The 22,764-nt window shown below is 41.0% G+C and overlaps 1 protein-coding gene across 1 annotated transcript; it reads left to right on the top strand.

Annotated features, from left to right (window-relative positions):
* The first annotated feature begins 1,905 nt into the window (after positions 1 to 1,905).
* On the top strand, positions 1,906 to 19,112 carry crispld2 (cysteine-rich secretory protein LCCL domain containing 2). The gene is made up of 15 exons (XM_039795488.1): positions 1,906 to 2,121; positions 4,294 to 4,647; positions 5,821 to 5,939; positions 8,339 to 8,471; positions 10,433 to 10,548; positions 11,005 to 11,105; positions 11,193 to 11,375; positions 11,458 to 11,518; positions 11,631 to 11,697; positions 11,792 to 11,922; positions 12,080 to 12,123; positions 12,240 to 12,312; positions 12,697 to 12,772; positions 13,916 to 14,046; positions 16,629 to 19,112. The coding sequence occupies exons 2-15, from the start codon at positions 4,372 to 4,374 to the stop codon at positions 16,678 to 16,680; spliced, it is 1,563 nt and encodes a 520-aa protein (XP_039651422.1). The 5' UTR covers positions 1,906 to 2,121; positions 4,294 to 4,371; the 3' UTR covers positions 16,681 to 19,112.
* The last annotated feature ends 3,652 nt before the right edge of the window (positions 19,113 to 22,764 follow it).

The following is a 22,764-nucleotide window of genomic DNA, read 5'->3' as shown; positions in this document are numbered from 1 at the left end:
AATTCTCTGGGCGGGCAAAGCAGAGAAAGGTAACCTTGCTCCTTATGACCTCATAAGGAGCAAGATTCCAGATCGGCCCATCTGAGTTTTCATTTCCTCAAAGGCAGAGCAGGATACCCAGGGCTCGGTTTACACCTATCGCCATTTCTAGCTAGCCTCGTGAGACCGTCCTGATCTCGCGAGCTCCAATTTTCTACTCGCAGATCATTCTGGCATCTTGAGATTGAGAAAATTGAGAACATTTGGAGCTGTTCGCCAAACGACCGACCAATCAGCGTTGGTTTTGAGGCGGGTTTAGGTGTGACGCAACGAGAAGCGACTGTTAGTCTAAACAACATGGCAGCTTCCACGGATGAGATGAGCGTAGCTATCGCGCAAGTTTTATCCAAATTAGAAAGTATTCCTTCATTGAAAGAAGAGCAAAAAACGGCACTGGAGGCTTTTCTCAGAGGAAACGATGTTTTTGCTCTTCTCCCGACTGGTTTGGCAAGAGTTGATTTGGCCTGTCTATCACCAACAAAGGTGGTGATAGACGGTTTATCCAATCAGCTAACCAGTATTTTCGCGGAAAGTTCCCAGATGGATATGCCGAGCAAATGCGAAGCAATCCATCTGGCGGAGTCAGGTTAATTTCTAGCCACTGGGGACTATAGGCAGGCTGGGGGAACGCATAGCCTATTTATGTTAAAAAATCTCAAAGTGAAATTTTCATGCCATGGGACCTTTAACTATTATATTAGTCAAAATAATTAATAATATCTATATAGGTAAAATGCCATTTTATTAGGTTTATGGATCATGAATTAAAAAAAAAAAAAAAAAGCGTTTAAAAGAGGGATAAAAACGTTGAAAAAAGCATAAAAAAGTCGGAAAAAGTTTCAAACAAAGCGCGTTTTTCAATTTTGACCTGGAATGACAAGTACATTGCCTGGTTGACACCAGACCCTTCTCAGTTGCAACTGAGAGTGGGTCTGGGGAAAGTTTATTTCCAAAGGGGCGTCACCAACGGACGCCGCTCAAATACTCAAATACCTCTGGGCGCAAGGATAGTCCTTCAACCAATCAGACCAACGATCCGGGTGACGTAGCAGCGACAGCGGCATCAACGCATGGATGTATTAAGAGAACACGGGGGGGGAGTATTAAGAGAACATGTAAACAAAACAAGCTGCTTGCCGTCGCTGCGCTATCGTCATCGTGTAAGCCCGCCTCAACAGTTGTGATTGGTGCCTCGATTTGGAAAAATTGGAAGTGGGCTTGAATCGGCTTGAATGGGCTCTTGGCCAGACTGACTCAAATTTGCCGGAAGTTCGTCAGGGTTTTCCCAGGCTAACAAATCAGGGACGACGGGAAGACCACACAATTATTATTATTATTAGAACACAAGAATCCCATGAGCCTTTATTAATGGATTACCAACATATTATAAGTGCATTATTACCAAATACAAATGATAAATTCCCAAATTCTTTCATGGCTTAGCCTAACTAAGCATTAGCAAATTATTTATTAACCATTAACCATTAATATTGAGCTTATTGAGCCCTCTACAAATGAAAAAGTGGTACCCAAATATTGTCTGGACAATGGGTTTTGAGTGATAATGTCCACTGTTATGAACACTATACCATTTCTTTAAATGTACGAGTGATTTGAGTTCTCCCTGTTCAGTCTGTTGTGATGTTCGAAGCGTCTGTGGCAGGTTGTTGTGAAGATATACATCTACTGTCACTTAAACGTGATTCAGAGATGGTGATCAAACTGGCTGCCGCTGAGTCGTCTGACAACTCGCTGATTTACAATATTTGTAGTTTTCTTCCTATTAGGCTGCCCGTCAGCGTGCGCACACTGCGCGCGCCATGCCAAGAACATAGTATGCTGGTGAGTGGGGGCGTTAGGAGAGGCAGTCATTTTTTCCTCTAGTCCTGAGGGGTCTCCTTCTCTAGCCTATATAAGGCACTGTGAGCTGCTCAGGAGTTCCACAGCTCCTGTGTGCTTCAGGAACACCGCCAACAAGCAGCAGCTCGCTCCTCTCACAAGGGAATAATACCTACAGCTCTCCGGCGCGCTGAGGAAACTGCTCTGAAATATTCAACTGGATACAAAGTGAGAAAGATCGAGGTGAGCAAGATGAGACATTACACACATGTATTTGCAATGTATTGTGTTTCAGGTACGCTGTGGTACCAGGGATTTTACTGTAGATGGGCTCTGACTGATCTCAGGTTCCACCAACATGTTCACTCTGCAAAAAATATAAGTACATTTATTTTTTTTATTTTATTGATTTACTCAGTATGACATTATGAACTTATGACACGAGCGCTTCTCTGATAATTTCAGTTGTGCGTTACGAACCATACTAACCTGTTGGTAAGACACTGCCATTCATTGTGAGTCTGCAGCTTCACTGAGCAAATGCGAATGGGAGAGCAGTAGCTGCAATGATGAAAAATATAAATATACAGGCAGTAAGCTCATGAGCAAAGTATTTCAAAATGTAATGCTAGATTTTAAGTTATTAATACAATAACAACCCATACATCACAAAAAACACATTTTAGAGTTCTAGGGTCAAACCACTACTGTAGTGCCAATCTTTAAAGGGCATGAAAAAGCCAGCGATCATCTATGAAAATGTACTGTGTTGATATAAATCAGACAATTTATATGGTGCCATGAGTTGTGTTTACATTCAACCTCGTGGTGAGGTGGAGAGGAGGTCAGCCACTCTTTGAGTCCCCATAGACAACATGTAGATAGTTTGTGTGTCCTAGTCATCTGCTTTGTCTGTCACTCTAGTATAAAATTCATGAGAGCCATGAGAAGGGCACAGACAGACTAGTTGGTAGAGGTTCAGTGTGAAAATGGGGGGTGGTGGGGCACAGGGAGAGGAGAAGGGTGTGGTGCCTGAGCTGCCCTGTCTCACAGTGCCCAGAGCTGGCACAGCAGGTTGACACAGAGCCGGTGCCAGACCTCAAGCCGTCTTTTCAGCCAGAGGGAAAGAGGTGAAGGGATTCAAGGAGGAGAGCAACCAGTGCGAGCTAGACCTTGGTTTATTTTGTCTTTCTTCTCCGATCACACTAACTGACTGCTCTTCTCTCTTTATAAAACTTTGTGACTCTGATATTTGGTTTCAGAGGGAGGTCAAATGTATGGTCAGTTACAGAATATTGCCCCTGGATGGGTCAGGAATGCAGTGTTCAGCAGGGTGAAAGCTTGTCTCCTTCCTCAGTGTCCCACCCTGCTGCTCACTTTGGTTAGAAAATAATCAGTCAGAAGACGGGCAAGGGTAGATAGTATTTCTCAGTTTAACTAAGGTGCAGCAAGCCCAATGCGAGTCAATGTAATATTTTCTGATAAAGCGTACATGCACTTTATAACAGGTACTATTAAAGCTATATTATTACTGGGTAGAGAGACTCTGAATGAAACAATGCTAATCAGGCTGCGAGGGTTAACTAAACTCAGTCCTGACAAAGTTTATCTCTTGGATAGAGAAGCCAACTGGTTGGTTCACTGTGGTACAGTTCATGTTGTTTATTGTGTCCGTGTGAAAATATTTGACGCTGTTCAAAATAAGATAATTGCAGAGTTGCACACTCGGAAATTTTGGTCGGTAATTGTGAGGATCACTCACAAAGTAGTATGTCACAATATGTTGCACAATATACTGACAGTATTGTGATATAGTCAGTTCTGGGATGCACAATATATTGCAAGACAATCATCTATGGCACATCACAGTATCTGTGTAGAGAAAGAGGAAAACATACCTCTTAATAACTTATAATAACAATATGATTCACTCCAATACAACATCCCCCATACAGCCTCGCAAATGACCAGACACATGAATTGCTAACAGCTCAGTGTAAACAATGCTGAACGTGCAAAACTTCTCAAGGGAAGGACTTAGTGCAAGGCAGTTGTTCTAGTTCTGTTAGTGTGCCTGATTAACAACTAACAGTTTTTATGCAACAGCCACAAATCGGCTGAATTGACAGAAATGAGAACAGCTGAGAGTAAAAAGTCCAGAGTTGAGGGATGAGTTGAGTTGAGCCTCAGCATCACAACAGACTATGTGCCAGTATCAGTTACAACATCACACAATACAAGTGGAAGAATAAAGAATTATACATTTCCATGTCAATATTTTATCCCAAAAACATGGTTATAGAAAGTGACTCCTACACTAGTTTAGTAATTTGTACGCCTATATTTTGTAATCTGTACTCTGCTGTGTTGACTCACACAGTGGGGAAAGACTTATTAAATGTTTCCTCACTGCAGGTTGTGTCTGGGACTTCACACACAATCTGCTGTCTGCTGCAGTCTGAAAGTCGAAACCCTGACAGCTGAAGTGTCAGAATGACCTGTGCTGCCATGACCTGGATCCCTGTCCTCTCCCTCTCCCTCCTGCTGTTGTGCGTCAGGGACTCAGCTTCCCTCTTCCTGCCCGACTCCAATGAGCTCAGGCAGCTGCTGAGCCGCTACGAGGAGGAAGCGGACCAGAACGGCACCAACAACGCAGCTAGCAACAGGACCCGACGAGCCATCCGCTGGTCGGACCGCGAGGAGATCCTCCAGCTGCACAACAAGCTGAGGGGCGCCGTCTACCCCACTGCCTCAAACATGGAGTACATGGTGAGACATGTCCCATCACCCCAATTACCTATTTTTCTACTATTCCCTAAAAGTTATTCTAAGATTATTCTAAAAGGTATCAACTATAATCTTTGGCTTTACCTCACAAAGAACGTCATTTTAATGTGTCAGCAACCTCTGAAATGTGGCTGGTGATTAGCGTTTAAAGTGGTATTCTGCCTAGAAAAGCAGCTTTGCTGTAATAAAAAAAAAAAAAAAAGCCTTTTCTATCTGCTGGAAACATGCAGTAATGATGGTGAGCTGTTGCCAGCCTGCTGTGCTGCTCTTTTACAAGGAGGATAATAATCCTGACTCTGGTCTACCTGCAAACAGCTCAGACAAGACAGGCGAGTGAAGGAGGGCTGGGTCAAAGGAGGACAGAGAGAATAGAAGGATAGAAGGGAAAATCATGGGACGACGTGGAACATAAATGGGTAAAGTAGGAGAGGGATTATTGTTGAGATGCACAGGAGGTTACTGAAAACCACGAGCTCCATAAAGTTGAAAGAGGCAGTGATGTATGGCCTGTGTTTCTCTGGAGTGCGGTTATAGCCGGGAAGGAAAGTGTCTGAAGATTTACTCTGCCCAGTGCTCTCTCAAATTCCAGTGAACAGGCAGTGTGTGTTTGTGCTAGTGTATGGGTGTTTGGGGTTACAGTGGTGTCTGTGTGTGCATGTTTTAGCGACCACCAAAAGGCTGGAAATTTACTGAGGAGATGTGCTTTGAGGGGCCGTGCTGTATGCAGTACCTCCCTCCCTTCATAGCGCCCCCTCCACGGCAAGAGTCAGGTGTCTTCTCCGCTTTCCACCCTCCTCTCCACCACTGTAAAGAAACCCACTCAGGAAATGTGGATAATTCAGCTGGGATAGCTGGAGATTTGTAGTGGACCAGTGCCAAGCGCAAGCTGCCCTACTCAAATGTCACCGTCAAAGGTTAATGTTGTACTTCAGTACTCCGTTTCAGCTCACTGGAGTGGGAAGGAAGGAAGTGCAGGAGTAGAGGCCTTGAACAAGTTGCGGTTAGGTATCTCCTCAGTCAGAGTCAGAACAAGATGTGGATTATAATGCTTTATATTGTGGCAGACGCAGCAGGTGATTGTCGCAAAGTCTTCCCATTGGTGTCTAAAAATAAGTGAATTCCTTGTGAAAAACTCGTTTTACTTTATGTGTGCAGGTTTGGGATGATGAGTTGGAGCGGTCCGCCACTCACTGGGCAGAGCAGTGTCAGTGGGACCATGGACCTCAGGACCTGCTCATGTCTATTGGACAAAACCTGGCTGTTCACTGGGGAAGGTGAGATCCAATAACACACATCGTCTGTCAGCTATGTTATGCATAAAAAACTGAGACTTTATCCGTGTTTTTTTTTATTATTAATAGAGGGTGAAAATGAAATCAGATTTGATAAATACCATTACTGGTACTAGGGCTTTTATTAATTTGGTACCAAAATCGAAAACAATATTTTTTGGGAAATATAAACATGTTTTTTCAGAAAACATTTTAATTTATTTATCACTCTATCGCATTTTCTTATATTTATAAAGGGTTCATCAATTTCAGCAGTAGCAAATAGATTTATTATTGGTTAATAAATAATTTACTAATGCTTTACATGTTAGTTAAAAGACATACGATTATAAGTCTTAGTCCCTTTTAGTTGATATAACTGCTGTTATGAAATTCATTGGTAAATGCTTAATAAGCTGATAATTAATAGATTCTGGTCCAGATCCTCTGCAGCCCTTTTGCAGAAGGTGATATGGGGATGGGGAAATGTTAAACATAATACCTGCTTAGCATAAGCATGTTAGCATTTTCACCATAACCCATGTTGACATAAGCATTTAACTCAAAGCACCGCTGTGCTCAAGTACAGCCTTACAGAGCCGATGGCATGGCAATCCGCTTCTTCTTTTCTTCATCCACCAACAAAAGACCAAGGGCTCCCAATGCCAGTACCATTTACAAGTTTTTATCAGACATTTTTCTCGATTACAGGAATCGAAATTACACACAGTGAGAAAACTGTTTTCACGGATCACAACAACAGTTTATATAGCTGCATTCCTGTCAAGCTTCCGTTTTCCTCTCTTGTGAACGACGAGTACAGACTACCGCCGTCTGCTGGTATGGAGAGTTATTTCCTTGCACGCATGCGCAAGAACGTTCGTGGTACTTGGCTTTCGGCTGTAGTCTCAGCGGTGTGTTCTAGTACTAATTTTTGGCCAAGACAAAAGGCGATGCCACACGTTTTCGATACTCGATGCTACATACAGATTTGATACCCAGGCTACACAAAGTTTAGAGTTATTCTGTCCAATGATCAGCAAGTCATACAGACTTTCTATGTACTTCTTTCTTTCTTTATTCCCTATTTCTATATTTTCTGAGCTGTCAATGCTGCATAGAAAGTTGTTTCCTGTAAACTACAGTGATTAGTACTGCTCCTTTAAAGGTCCAATGTGTAGGAATTTCTCCGATCTAGCGTTGAGATCATATATTGCAATCAACACTCTCGTGCCATGCAGTTCAAAGTACGTATTACAGCTACGATAGCCTTCATGCTTCAAAAAGCCAGTCTCTTGTTCTTTCTAATATCCTTTTTCTTTTTCTTGGCGAAGAAGAAGACTCCTGTTCCTGAAATTTGGATTTTTAATACGTGTGGTTCTCCATGTTTCCTTCTTCAAACTTGCCGGGGCTGGGAAGCTACGATACCCATTAGCAGCATTAGCAGCACCTGTGAGTTTATCATGTGACAGCGAAAACGCGTAAGACGGAGCAGTATGTCCTTTATGTCCCTTACTGGCTAACGTATTTCAAGATGGCGCATGAATATGGAGCATCTACCCCAGTTCATGCAAATGCAAATGTAAAATTTCAAGCCAAAAGGAATACTTGGATTTGATGGTGGAGGTAAATATTCATGAAAAAGGACAAGTTTGTGAATGGGCAACAGATTTTGATAATGAACAACTAAACACGTTACACACTGGACCTTTAAAACAAATCTTGGTACATTAATATCTGTAAAGCACAAGCATGGGCTAGCAAATTAAGGTTGATGTCTGTGTTAATGAGTGTGTTTGTGTGTCCGAGTCGATACTAGACACAGTAGGCCCCTGTGCATGACAGTGTATCGCTGTCCCAGCAGGTGTCCTTCCAGTAATCTGTCCCTCTTTACAACCACGTTCCTCCCTCCACATTCTCTTCTTTTCTTTCTGTGCCAGCAAACCCTGATATGTATTTTTTCCACTCCCCCTCTACTCTCTCCATTTATAAGCTCAGCACTTTTCAATACCGTAAAAAGAGATGTTTATAACAAGAGCTTGAACAGATTTGTTGGGCTGTGGAGCCATGTTTAGGTTTGCACTGATTCTTTTTTTTCCAACCTGATTTGATTTCCCCTGTTATGACGGGGGAACAGACTGCTGTTCTGTGTGCCAGGTCAAATTCAGACTCATCATTTGAGGCCTGAAGGGAGGAGGAGGGGCAGTGAGGTTCATGTAGTGTTTCTCATGTCTAGCCAAAGCAGCTGGCAGCTCCCTCAGATATTTCCCTTTTGCCCCTGGTACCTGGATGGCCTGTGACTGATCCTACTGTTTGTGTGTGTGTGTGTGTGTGTGTGTGTGTGTGTGTGTCCGTGTGTGTGTGTGTGTGTGTGTGTGTGTGTGTGTGTGTGGGCCCTACAGATACCGCTCTCCTGCCTTCCATGTCCAGGCCTGGTACGATGAGGTGAAAGACTACACCTATCCGTACCCCCAGGAGTGCAATCCCTGGTGTCCAGATCGCTGCTCCGGGCCCATGTGCACCCATTACACCCAGGTGAGATGAATTAAAAAACAAACAAACAAAAAAACACGGCAGAGCAAGTTAAGATGAAAGAGTTCAGTAGAAAATTTAAGATTAAAATAGGTTAAAGGGATACACTTGAGGCAGTGTCAGTGGGGGCTGAAGACTACAAATATGAAAAAGACCTCTGTAAAGCGCTCCTTATCTCTGCTTGAGGCTAGCAGCTCAAGGCTTCATTAGCTGCTACTAGCATAATAAGACACCAGAATCTCTGACCAAACTGTCAGTGATTGTGTTGCATTGTGGGTAATGTAAGTCGCCACATTTTGACAAGAAAAAAAAATGCGTGGAATAAAAAAAGATGATATCGCTGGTTGTGCTGCATTGTATTTTGCGCTATCTATCGTGAATCTGACAATTTTATAGAAGTGCAATGTTAAATCGGTGTTGTACTCCCTTAACAAACCACTTGGCTGTGAGCTATACGCTGACTTTCAAGCTGATCAGTTACTGCAAGAAGCTGAAACATTAGGCACCCAGTGTGGTAGGTGTTATTTTAGTTAAAAGTGTATTTTTTTAACTTCCTTTTGAAGCGTATACTGTAATGTCTGCTATATTCATTATAAAATATGTTTAGTATCAAGTCATGCGCCTTCTTTTATCTGTAATTTCGAACATATTTCACTTGACAGGTGTTGCTGGGTTACAACATATTTCACAGTATTTATGGCCAGAGTTGTGGAGGGACTGAGGGGTTAAATGACAGGCATGAATATAGTATAATAGTGAAGGATAAATAGAAAATCAGATGCAAGTAGACAGAAAGAGGAGTTGAAGAGTGGATGTGAAAATCAAGAAATCAATCAAAAGAAAACAGAAATGGGTGAGCTGGCCACCTCTTCCCCTAGACTTTACTTTGTAGCTGCTGGGATGAGTTTACAGAAACATCCATAGTCCTCTCTGCCTTTACTCTGAAACCTGATCACTGCCATCTGGTAGTCATTTCCAGACACACCAGACACCCCTCACTGCTTGACCTGGATTCTTCTGAAGATGCTGCAGGGAGGAGACAGGGCCAAATCTAAGCATCATCACCACCTTGTCTCTGTCCTTCATTTGCTGAAAGTGTTGATGTACCTGCAGTCTAGGCAGTCCTACTCCATAACTACCTCTGCATAGAAATGCTAGACCCTCTGGAGTTAGAGAGTTCATTGAGCTGAACTACCAGCACTCAGCACACATCAGTCTGTGTGCTGACTCACTGCTTCCAGTGGCTTCTAACTGTACCAGGAAAAAGATGAACATTCCTGAGGAGGGAGAGTGCACATGTTTCAGAGTTTGGGAGGAAAGTAAGGAGGAGTTATGGAACATGCTGTGTTGTATTTGCCGTCAAATGGCACATCATTCATCTGAAACACCACTGCAGCAGCTTTCTGTTTAATAAGGCATTTTATTCTACTTTGGACAGTTTTGAGCCCACGCTGACTTCTGGTTTCTTTAGAGTTAAGATATTAAAAACTGGGGTGGCCTCTAGCTCACCCAGTGAGAGCGTTCGCCCCATGTCGTCTGAGTCCTGCAGCGGCGCGGGTTTGAATCCGACCTGCTGCCCTTTGCTGCGTGTCATCCCCCATCTCTCTCCCCCTTTCATGTCTATACACTGTCACTACTTAATAAAGGGAAAAGCCCGAGAAAAAAAAAAAAAAAAAGAACTGCCATTTTCCCACTTCTATCAGGATGATGAAAATGATCATTATTGTGTCACAGAGGGCAGACTGGGTTCACACAAGACATGCATCTGACTGAGGCAGAATAACAAGACCGGAACACTCAGCACTCCTGGAAGTCCCAGTGGCCCCATTAATAGTAACGGCCAATCTAGAAATGTGAGACAGGAAATCTAGGCTACAAGCTCAAAAGTTTATTCTGCTATGTGTCTGTTCATTCAGCAATTGTTTGTGCTTACTTTGGCCATTCTTTTATTTCTGTCTTTACAGCTGGTCTGGGCAACCACTAGTCGAGTTGGCTGCGCTGTGCACGTGTGTCCAAGGATGAACGTGTGGGGAGAAACATGGGAGAACTCTGTTTACCTTGTGTGCAACTATTCCCCAAAGTAAGATCAATATTCCTCCATGTTCCACTGTTTATCAACACCACTGCTCTCTTACCTCCTGTTTGCATTCTTCGTCCTTACATTGCTGACAAATGCTACAGTGTGGGTCCCTAATATAACTGCACTGCAGATATGTAGCGCTAGTTGTCTGAAACATTTGTATGACATATTGGAGCCATTAAAATTCCTGCAGAAGTCAGAATAGAAAAATAATAATGAAGCACGGGGAAAGAAAAATAAGAGCAGAGCAGGCACTTGTTTTCCAGACAGCCCATAGGATGTAATTGCCTGAGAGACAACGAGGAGTGTTTTTATTAGTTTGTGGAATTAATGACTTTTAGCAGCGTTGACCATGGACAAAGAGTGCTGACGTAATTACAAGGCCATGAGCCCACTGAGGCTAGACTGATGATTCATTGCCACCTTAGTCAAGCTGTCCACTGTTCATTTCTGCAGGGGCAACTGGATCGGCGAGGCTCCATACCAGCACGGCCGCCCTTGCTCCCAGTGCCCTCCCAGCTTTGGAGGAGGATGTAGGAATAACCTGTGCTACAAAGGTGAGCAAGCCCACATGGCTTGCATTCAAAGATGTTAAAAATAACCATGTTACCAACCTGAACGCATATCTGTTTGTCTATCTATAGACTCGCAGCGCTCAGAGACAGAGGACATGAACGAGGTGGAGAAACCTCAGGTTCCCCTGCCACCTCGTACCACCGCCAAACCTAAACCGTCTCCCCCGAAGAAATCAGCATCTAAACCCTTCATTCCTAAGCCCACCACACACAGGACACCATCTTCAAAGACTCCCAGCAACACCTTTCTCGGTAGCTACAAGAATGATTAAAAATAACCGTGAACTCTAATGTTTTATACTTTTATTTACTTATTGTATTCTTGTTCTTGCAGCTCAGAACATTAAGTGTGAGACTAGACTGCGAGATAAGTGTAGAGGCAGAACCTGCAACAGGTCAGGATATCTTTTCGGTTGTGCATAAAGTATGTCTCATTTATTCTGATTTACCTTACACTTCTCCAATATCAACTCACTCTTGTCTCCATCTCATTTTCTGACTCTGCAGATATAATTGTCCTGCTAATTGTCTAAATAAGAAAGGGAAAGTCTGGGGAACTATCTTTTACGATGTGGTGAGTCAGTCCAACATGAAACAAACATCTTGCCTCATGCAACAATTTATACTGTAAATGCATATTTTTAAGTGTTCATTTTTAATTGTTTCAGCAATCGAGTATTTGCCGAGCTGCTATCCACTTTGGTGTCATCGACAACAATGGAGGATTGGTTGAAGTCACAAGGAAGGACAAGTTGCCATTCTTTGTCAGAGCTACTAAGAATGGCATAGAGTCCTACAGGTAGATGTTTGGTCAATTTTTTTCCCAAATAGGTTGAAATCACATTTGCTGATGCAACACATTTCCCTGCTTCTATGATTCACATGTTGTGCAATAATGGAATTTTCAGAGAACCATTTGCTTTTCTGATTTCTAAACACTATAATGTCTTCTACAGTAAATATAAACCCAGTAATGCCTTTGTGGTGGCCAAAGTGGAAGGTAAGTTTGGCACAGTTTTTAAGAAGAGCTTTGACCCATGCTTGCATGTAAATTCACACACTCAGCCAACACATATTGGGTATATTAAGTGTTTTTCTCTTCTCTCTCTGTGACAGAAATAACTGCTGACTGCTACACCACAGTGGCTGAAATCTGCCCTTACAAAAAGCCTGACTCTCACTGTCCAAGGTACTTCCTCACATCCACCATCTTATCATTCTCTAAAGCATGATATAATAGTCAGTTAAAGGTGTTACTTAACTCCACCTGTGGGTACCTATAAGAGGAGGCTGGTGTATAAACTGATAAAGAATGACAATATAGCCAAATACAGTTTTTTATTATATGAAATATGTTTTCATAGGAGACATTATAATTATTACAAACACTGTACATTATTAAACACTAAATATATCCTTATATCTTCTTACAACCCTATTATACTATGTTATAAACCATTCAAAAATTATATAGTGCTTATACATGTTAAATAGGGTGTTATACATTTATTTCCATTAATGTGACACTTATCTATTGCAACAAATTCATACTAATGTCAAATTTGTTTCTCAGAATCTTCTGTCCGGCAAACTGTAAGACTCAGCCTTCCTATTGGTCACCTGTGTTTGGAAACAACATCTACACAGATGTAAGTAAACACTGTTTTATATGTGCATGTTCTAAATGAACTGCTACAAATTGTTCATGAATCACATCAAAGATCAAGGTCCTCCAGAAAAGAATTCCGCCAGAGTGAAAACTATATCTGGATCTGCAGCATGGTTAATTTAGAGTGACTTTGCAGGCTTTGTAATGCATGGTAGCTAAGGAAAGCCATTGAATCACAGTATATATATGGCTCATGGATAATAGGAGTAATGTAGGGATGTATTACCCAGCATGGGGCATGACCACTCAGAGGTGTATTCAAGTGGGGTGGCCGGTGGCTCAGTGGTTAGCACTGTCGCCTCACAGCAAGTAGGCACTGCTTAAATCATGTCACTTAAATCATGTTTAGAGTAGATTAGTGTGAGAAATGAATATTTCAGATTAAAGATTTTTACATTAGTCTGAGGGATTTTAGTTGAGAGACAGAAGAACAAAGTGAAATATCATCTAAGGGTTTGTTTTCTCGATACAAATGGTCAGGAGACATCTCACTAGGAGGGCGTTTGCTTTCTACACAACAAAGGGATGTGTGAAGTACATTAACATGACATTAGTGATTCCAGAAATAACTCAAATGTAATATGCATTGCTCAAATGGTCTCCTGTCTGGCACAGGGACTACTGTCTTTTCTGTAATTTCCCACTTTGTATATAAGGGAGATGATTGGGATAAAGACTTAATTCATTACACTGGTGACTCTGTGATTCTTAGTTTCCCAGAGATCTTGAACGCCCCTACACCAGTCACAGAATAAGGCAGCAGTGAGGCTCATAACAAATGTGTCCAAAAATGTTTTGCAATCTCAGGCACCCTAATGTGTTTCTACAGTGGTGTAGAAGCTGGATGTTGGTTAAACATGGGACATAAACCATCTGGTGAGAAATGCTGTAGCGGTGTATGGACAGTGTGATCTGTGTTTAGACTAGAAATGAATGATTCTGCTCTAGACTGTTGATAAGAGCTTTTGGTCTGTTGTGCTTGCGTCTGTGTCTGTAAATGATTGCATCATATTTTGTACTGTATTTGATAATAAAAGAATTACAAAGATATGCATGCAGTGAAAAAAATTGTTTACCATCTTGTAAAAGCATTTCTCCTCTTTGCCACACTTTCTCCTCACAGAGCTCCAGTATTTGTAAAGCAGCCATCCATGCAGGGGCAATCAAAGCAGACGGTGGTTTTGTGGATGTTCTGCCACTGGACAAGAGAAAGCACTATGCTGGAGTCCTGAAAAATGGCATCCAGTCTGAGAGGTACTATTCAATTTTTTGTCGTCAACTATTTTTACTGTAATTATCTTTCCCAGATGAGGATTGAAAGGTACGAAGATAGATGGGTCAGGCACCATGTTAAATAGTTGAAGGTTACAACAGCGACATTAGAGATAGTCTGAGTTACGGAAATCTATATTTTTAGATTTGGCTCTGAGCAGTCTGGCTGTAGAGTATAGAGAAGCCTTCTTTTGTCTAAAAATTAGAACAACCATTCATGTTTAGACATGTGGCAGCTTTCATCAACAAGCAACCATTTGGCAGCTGTGAAACTGTGAAGCCTCCTTAGTTGTAATGAAAGCTATAAGTTAAGTATTAAAGCCTGGGGAAGTGTGAGAATTTGTTATTTTATAAGCACAATACAAATCTGCCACTGCAGGTCGAGGAGTACAACATGTAATTTGTCTCATAGCAGTCAGGTAGTATGGTTTGGTGCTTAAGATCCCCAAATAATGTCATAAAATTTTTCCAAACCACTAGCCACATGAGTTTTGCAATAAATGGATTAAAGTCTCTTAACCAGAATTATGCTGGGATTTATGCAAGGCCAGCAAACTGACTACACTAACATGCATGATAAAAAAAATAAAAGGTGGCTAACAGGTGCAACAAAGCTCACAGGCGAGTCAATTCTGCACACAACCACACAGTCCTAAGAAGAGTTCTAATCAGGCAACATTGAGAACACCAGTGTAGGTGGGCAGTTGGTGGAGGAGCTTTAAAGAGATATGAGACTGAAAAGCCATTTTCTTTCATTCAGCCTGATGCTAGCCAATTTCTTATTTAGTTTTGGCCTAACCAATCGTAGCGAGTGATAGATCTACCATGCTAAAGACCTTTGTAGATGACACAGAAGCTGCCGTAGCGGTTACAAAGAGCAGCTAACTCAACATTTTTCATGCTGATCAAATACTTGACTTTACAGTTGTTATTTATGTATGTTGAATTACTTGTACAGCGGCGTCAATCTCACTGCCATTTGTCCGTCGCTATTTTTAATGAATGTAGCTAGCTAGCTAGCTAGCTACGTATGTAGGAAGATAACATCCCCATTCTCAATCCTGCGCCTACTAAACTCAAATTAGCCAAAGTTTCTCTTACTGGAGTTAACAGCCTTCAGTCGACACAACACCAAACCCATTTAAATTGCTAAACAAATTGGAGATATGGGTGGTAAATCAGAACCAGATCTCTAGGTTTAGCTAAGTTCACAATAATCATGCAAGTTGGGTAAGTGCTAAAGGGAAAGGTTTAAAAAAAGAATGAAAATTTGATTAAAGTAAATTTAAGACTAAATTTTATGTTGGAGGTTATATATTTGTGTAGATAGAGAATAATAATTATCTTCAATGCTTTGCTCAGCTCAGGCTTTTATATTTAAACAATGGGAGTGTGGTAAAGGAAACCTAAAGATTATTGTCTGAGGAAAGGTGCTTTTATTCACTATACCCTTCCTTGATTTATGTCTCCTGTAATACTGCATGTAGGGGGTTCCCTGCATGCACACCATGTTTCTCACATCACTCTCATGGCTGTGGCCGGCTCCAGTGGACTACGCTTAGGCAAGGAAGCACTTGTGGGCAGTTCTGCTGGCATGTAGGGTTGTAAGAGTAATGGTGTGGTTTGGTGTGTGGATGGGCCACACATGGGATCTTTGTTTACTTTACTCAGGCATTTCAATTGAGTGTGCAAAGTGCTGAATCGCCAAAATAATCCAAGTCTGACTGCTATGAAATCTAATGCAAAACTGCGAAGGCCCTACTCAGGGCACTGGGATAGGAGGTCAATAAACGGCTGAGAGAGAGTCTGTGCCATGTGCCAACATCATGGCAGGGAGGGCAGTTTGGACTAGACTGTTGCTGGGGAAGTAATCACAGACTATCTGATTACTCGAGGATGGAAATGCTGTCAGCCACTTAGTGCTTTCCTATACGGACAATTATGTGTGATCTGATACCAATCGCACAGGCCTATCAGGATTATTGATCATGGCAGAGCTTCAAGGTGACTCCATCAAGTTTAACACATGTGGTAGCTGGAAAAGGTCAGATTCAGAAATAGGCCGACAATGAGTCATACTGCCAACGTGCCATTTCCAAAGATGTCATGAACACCATGATTGTACTTTTTAATGGACTTGGCTGCTGGGAGGACTCGGACAATACTAAAAAGCAGACTTCCAAGTATCACTAAAACAAACAAAAGATGTATTTATTTGACTTAAAGGGCGATTTTACACACTTTTACTCATCACGGGAGGTACTACTCTGCCTGTGAACACACTTGTACAGTATAATGTCTTCTTAGGCTCCAGAGGGAGCTTTGTAAAGTCTGAGACTCAAAACAAAGCTACTGTTTGCATCAGGGATCCAGTGTTTTTGGAGCTTAACCCACACTAGGGATTTACATTCCGGAAAACTTGGCCTCTGCTGCTTCAATTTTGATCGGTTATCTCCAATCTATTTATAGAAGTTAACATACTAAATTGCTAGAGTGCCCTGTGTTGCATCTGTATTAGTGGGTGCCAAATGTATGTGTAAATGTAAATGTATGCCTATTTGCAGCAAGAGCAGCGCAGAGGGTGCCTCTTTTCGAATCTTTGCTGTGAGGGAGTGAGACTTAGGATCAGAAGTCCAGAGACCAACAGAGTCACCTCAGCTGCTCTTGAAGAGCAGGAAGTGCCCACAGGTTGGATACCATGGCTGTTCATCTGTCTCTGTCTCTGTGCCTTCAGTGGAAAAAGAACATCCCAGCAGATTTACACGTTTCCCCTCTTTGTTAATAAACAATAGCCACCCAGTAAAAGTTGTCCAATATTTTGAAGGACTGTTATTGTTTTTTTAACTTTTAAATCCAAATACAGATCTTTTTTTCATATTTACCTAATCTGTGAATACAGAATGTTTTTTTATGTATTATGATGCATTGAACAGCTGGTGCTGGAAGTTTTGAGTTTGACTTGCTTTACAGAAAGTATTATGTTTACATTGATGTTCTTATTACAAATTCAAATTGGTTTTCATACACAGGAATGTATACTGATCACACTGTATTTAATCACCGTGTACAGAATATATGATATTTTGTTTGTTTTAAAAATGGAGTACCATATATTAACATTTTTATGTCTGTTCTGATTTTACATTTTATTGTATTGCCTTTTCTGCTCATGTGAATAATCTTTGCTTTTTGCTCTTAATTATTTAGCCTGTGATACCAAATCTAAGTTTAAATTGTATTTATAACTTAAGTGGTGTGCGCTCATTGTGAGTGAGGATGTTTTGTTGGCTGGGTAGACCAGAACTCATCAGGCATTTACAAAAGGAGAGGAAACAGTGTGGTAAATGGAAGTGTATGCAGGCAGCAGGCACTGCTGTAGAGAGATTATGTTTCCCTTTTGAAGGATGGTCTCACTTTAGTGCCAGACATGTGGAGGTGATTTAGTGAAGGTGTTGCGTTGCTAAGTTTGCTATGTAGAGTATAGATAGCTGGTGTAGATGGCTCCTCACAATGGTGGCAATATTGTAGATGTATTAAATGACAATCACAGACAGTAGACATGTTAAAGATAACAAGCAGTCATTTGTCATTTTATATTTATTATTGCTTAGTGCTTTCCTCATCTCTCTTGTTTCTGTAAGATATACGAAAATGATAAATTTGTCCCCTCCCCACCAAGGCCAGATGAATGTGTCACGTTTCAGGTACAGAGAGAGTCTTATGTGTAAAAACTAGACCATATGTTGAGGTGTGTGTGAATGTGTTTAAGATTTTCATCATCAAAATGCAGTTTATGCACTTTGGAACAATTTACACTATGCAGTGCAGGCAGGATACAGACACCTGTGATATATACATTATATCACTATACTGGATTAAGGCACTGTTGCCTTAATTAAAGCAGTGTCCCATTTTATTGACTTTAACTTGTTATTTTTTTTTTTAATCCTTTTACACTTTAACTTTGGTACCTGCTGCCTGGTGTTTCTGCTGTGTTTCTTAAAATCACAGAAAAAAAGTATAAAGTAAGTAGTAAGTTAGCATCCCTTATGTGCTGATGAGTCCAATTTCTTTAGGACTGGGGTGTCCAATTGTACCATTAAAGGAGAATTCCGGCCAATTTTTACATTAATCTTGATTGTTATAAATATGCAAGTACATTCGATTGAAAAAAACCCGACCTGAATCGGTCCTAGCAAACTGGAGTTGCTGCAGCTACTGTACCTTTACAAGCTTCCACTGAGCTAAAACGGCAGTTGTCGGGGGAAGTTTTAGAGTGCTTTTTTGTCTCTTAACAGACACAAAATGCAATTAAAATGTCCGTGCAACATGAAAAGGGCCCTTACGTGACAACAAGATGCGTTTTCAACTCGAACATTGTTTAAATTCACCTACTGTCTTGATCTTGCCGGTAGGTAGCTCGCCCTGTTAGCTGCCATCCGTGATAAGTGTGTTCAGCCAGGCTACTGTGAAAATCATCACGCAGCAGTTCTGTGTGTATTTGTAGCTCATCCATTTTGTGTGGGATCGATCTGGTGTTGGTGAGTAGGAGGCTTAGCAGTGTCGATCTGTGTGGTAGTTCCCTTAGCTGCGCTAGCAGGCCCGACTTCCATCCTTGCTTCTCGGGGCAATCTGCACACTGTTTACCTTTTCCTGCTACACCGGGACTTCAGCGCGAGACTACAGCTAGCCTTCTCTAATGCTATCACTGTGCAAGCCACAGACATCATTTGGCCCGTTTCCATGTAGTTACATAGTCACTGACATGGTCATAACCACTACAGTGCTCAATTACCTATTTTTGAGGGGGAATAAACTTCAAGTTTTCATCGCGAAGGCATGACCTGTCCTCTGGAGGACATAGCCAGACCACCGGGCACTCACTGGATTGTTTTTGGGAGCGGGAGGCGATGAAGGCGGGGAGAAATCAGAAGCAAGGATCCCAGTCGGGCCTGCTAGCGCGGCTAAGGGAACTACCACGCAGATAGACAATGCCAAGCCTCCTACTCACCAACACCAGATCGATCACACACAAAATGGATGAGCTACAAATACACACGGAACTGCTGCGTGATGATTATCACAGAAGCCTGGCTGAACACACTTATCACGGATGGCAGCTAGCAGCTAACAGCTAGCAGCTAGCTGTATCTGTTAAGAGGCACAAAGGCACTCTAAAACCTGCCCCGACAACTGACGTTTTAGCTCAGTGGAAGCTTGTAGAGTTAGCTGCAGCAACTCCAGTTTGCTAGGACCGATTCAGGCGGGTTTTTTTCAGTCGAAAGTACTCGCATATTTATAGCGATCAAGATTAACGTAAAAATTCGCCGGAATCCTCCTTTAAGCCTTGAAACTCTATTTGCTTGTTTCCATGAGCATACAAAACATGCATCAGAGAGTATTTTCAAAGTAAAAGACAAAGTTGTAAAAAATATCACAAATACAAATCTTTATCTCTTTATTCTACCTCAGTCCTATCGCTATGCAAGTCTTATCTATATGGGAATTTTTATGGGAAATGCTAAACATTTTGTAAAGTCATGGGAACTGTAAATACTATGATTTTTCATTTTATTTTGAATAATCCTTTTTGCATTAAGATAACATTAAAATATGTGAATTTGTTTTTATACAGGTGTAGGATGGGTTTTATATTGTTTTGCACAATTTGAAAATAAAGTATGTCTTACAAATTCTACAACACCTGTTTCTGTTTTCAGTAAGGATGTGTCAATTGAATACATGATTATTTTGTGTATTTAGCACATACTTTGGGCCACAGTGGCATTTTGAGATGATGAATCTAAAGATTTTTTTTGAATGATGGTTGGTATAGTTAGTTAGTTAGTTATTTTTTATTTCTGTGTCATGCCAAACATTTTGGCCCATCCCACATGGGATTACAAGACAGCACAAATTTACTTATTTAACAAACATCTTCCTGTCACATGTACAAATGATTCGGAGAAATACATGAATACAAATATATACATATACACACATATACACATACACATATGTATATACACGTACACACATACCACACACAAACAACAAATTCTCATCTACACTTCATCTCGATAAAGAGCTTTTTTCCTCTTCTCCCAAGCTTTCTCTAAATAATTGGCTAATTTATATGTTTCATATGTGAACAGTCATCTCAATCTTTGAGCATCATCCATATTTACCAAATCAATCTCTGCTTTTATCCTACAAAACAAACAATCACGCTGTTCACAATAAAAAAGGACAATAGAAAACAAAATGGAACTCATTTTTTATATCATTCAAACAACACATAGGACAGATCCGTTTTTCCTCTTCTAAATTAAAATATCGTCCTGTTTCAATAGTCAAAGGCAAAACACCAGATCTCACTTGAGCACATAAGGATCTTTGCCTTTTTGACAAATTATATACAAAATAATTCTCAGTGCCATATTCTGGTTTTATCATTACAAAAATACACAATTTTGGCTTAGCCCATATATCGTCAGCCCACTGCTTTTTGTCTTTAGCAAACACAGATTCTTTAAACAAACCGATATTCAGCTTTTCATTATTAAGAAACAAATCCCCAAAACCATAATTACAAAACATTTGCATATGTCGTTAGACCAAAGACCAAGAATGTGTTTATTCCAGAGAAATATTTTCCTTGTCAACCTATTTGCGTCCATATCTAATAGGCGATTCCATAACTGGGCCATACATATCTTCCAGCGAGCCTCACATGATTCCCATCCCATGTCTCCCACTATCACCAATGTAGGGGTATATTTATGCACACCCAGAAAATATCTTTTCTGGGTTTCTTTTTCTTTTGTTTTTTTGTATAAGTCTTTGATGACTTCAGTTAAGTTCTGCCAATTATTAGCAGGTGCAGAGGGAATTGACCGGTCATGTTTAGCAAAGCCTAAACAGGCAAATCAACTAACCAGGATACCTAGTGTTTTACTTTGACCTACATGAGGTTATAACTTCATGGATTATAAAATGTCAAGAGTAATTGTAGTACATACTGTATGTGGATTACTGTATCCTCAGGGTAATGAGTGAGAAATTATGAGAAATACAATATGACTGTTATATGATCTCACAACCTTATTAAATCTACTTTGACCAGCACATCAACCTAAAATCTGTGCGTCATGCATTATGAATGAAATTTAGACGCAGGCCACCCAGGATTTGTCCATAATCTTTGGAAGAATATCACTGACCATGATCATAACCTGGCTCTGGTTCTTGCGGACACACACAAGCGGAACAATAAATTGAAGCAATCACTTTTACTCAAGGACCACATACATAATCTGCCAATAGGGATTTACTTATGGTGGAATGATTTCAGAAAAAAGAACTCTGTGGACTCGGCTAAATGTTCACGACCTTGTAATTTCCCATTTCACACTCTGGGCTGAAGTTCTCATTTGTCACTTAACATATGTTTGTGACAAGCTCACTGAGATGATACAGTAAGATCACTGTATATATGCCATTATATAACCTATAAACCTATTCTTAAAAACCTAAGAAAGGGGGAGAGACATGGGAAGAGGAAAGAAGAGAGACGATCAGAGCAACCTTGTTAGTACTAATAATTCTTCATATCTCCAGGGCTTATGAGAGGCAGATGTTCAGTTTCAGTTAAGCCCTGGTTGGACAGGGCCCTGGACACCTTACCAATAAACAACTGCAACTGGCTTGTGTGATGACTTTTTTTACTCCCACTGTCAATGGAGATAAAGATTTGTACTCAGCCTGTAAATCCCCAGACCCCTCTCAAATCTCAGGGGCTCAGTCTAACTTTCTAGTCCTTAAATGTGCGTGGCACAACATGTTGTATTGGTTCTACAATGACTGCATCATATAGGACTCAAAGGGTAGTAGCATTAAAGTGTTTTTGTTTTGTTATTGTCTTTAAAGTCTATGAAGTGTTAACTCTTTCAGCTGCACTGAACTTGAGCTGAGATGAGTCCATGAAATGAATTGAATGTGAAGAGATCGCCACGTGTTTCCAACTATCTACCGAACCATAAAGGACCTGGAAGTGATTCTCTCTAGTGATCTGAGCACTGAGCTCACCACATGGCTTTTAGAGAAGAAAAAGCCCCTTCAGCATCTATGTTGTACCATAAAGAGTGAAACTCTACAGCTTTATGGACCGGCTGCCACGTGTAAAAAGTCATGAGTTCAAAGGGAAGGATGCTGAAGCACTGTGTCTGGCGGTGAGCAATCGTTTTCAAGCATTTCTGCAGCTTTTTCATTAAGGTGTACATATAAGCTTTAATTGTTACCTCTGCCAAGGAGGTTATTTTTTTGTTTCAGTTTGTTTGTCAGCAGGATTATGGAAAACTCGATTTCCATGAAACTCTGTGAAAGGGTGTAGCTTGGGTCAAGGAAGAACCCATTAAATTTTGGAGCTGATCCAAATCACGGGGCAGAAACACAAATCATTTTTCACTTTTGTTAACATTGTGAGGTAGAGCATGGACTTGGCGGAGGTCTGTGCTCTCTGAGTTCCCTTCTAGTTATTATTAGTGTTAGGTCAGAGTGCATTGGGACAGCTTTTATTCACCTTTGCATACATTGCTGTCTATCGCTGAACAGCAGAGTAACACAGAAATGAGATGACAGTCACTGAATCATGCAGTGTTTTACAATAAATTGACTTTTAAATATCAGGGATTATTGAGA

Source organism: Perca fluviatilis, chromosome 3 (assembly GCF_010015445.1).
Source record: "Perca fluviatilis chromosome 3, GENO_Pfluv_1.0, whole genome shotgun sequence".
NCBI classification, from domain to species: domain Eukaryota; kingdom Metazoa; phylum Chordata; class Actinopteri; order Perciformes; family Percidae; genus Perca; species Perca fluviatilis.
This window is presented reverse-complemented; position numbering and strand designations above follow the sequence as displayed.

Coding starts and splice junctions, on each gene's coding strand:
- crispld2 (XM_039795488.1), top strand. CDS start 4,372: ATGACCTGTGCTGCCATGACCTGGATCCCTGTCCTCTCCCTCTCCCTC. Junction 4,648..5,820: donor CCTCAAACATGGAGTACATG/GTGAGACATGTC, acceptor TTATGTGTGCAG/GTTTGGGATGATGAGTTGGA. Junction 8,472..10,432: donor TGTGCACCCATTACACCCAG/GTGAGATGAATT, acceptor CTGTCTTTACAG/CTGGTCTGGGCAACCACTAG.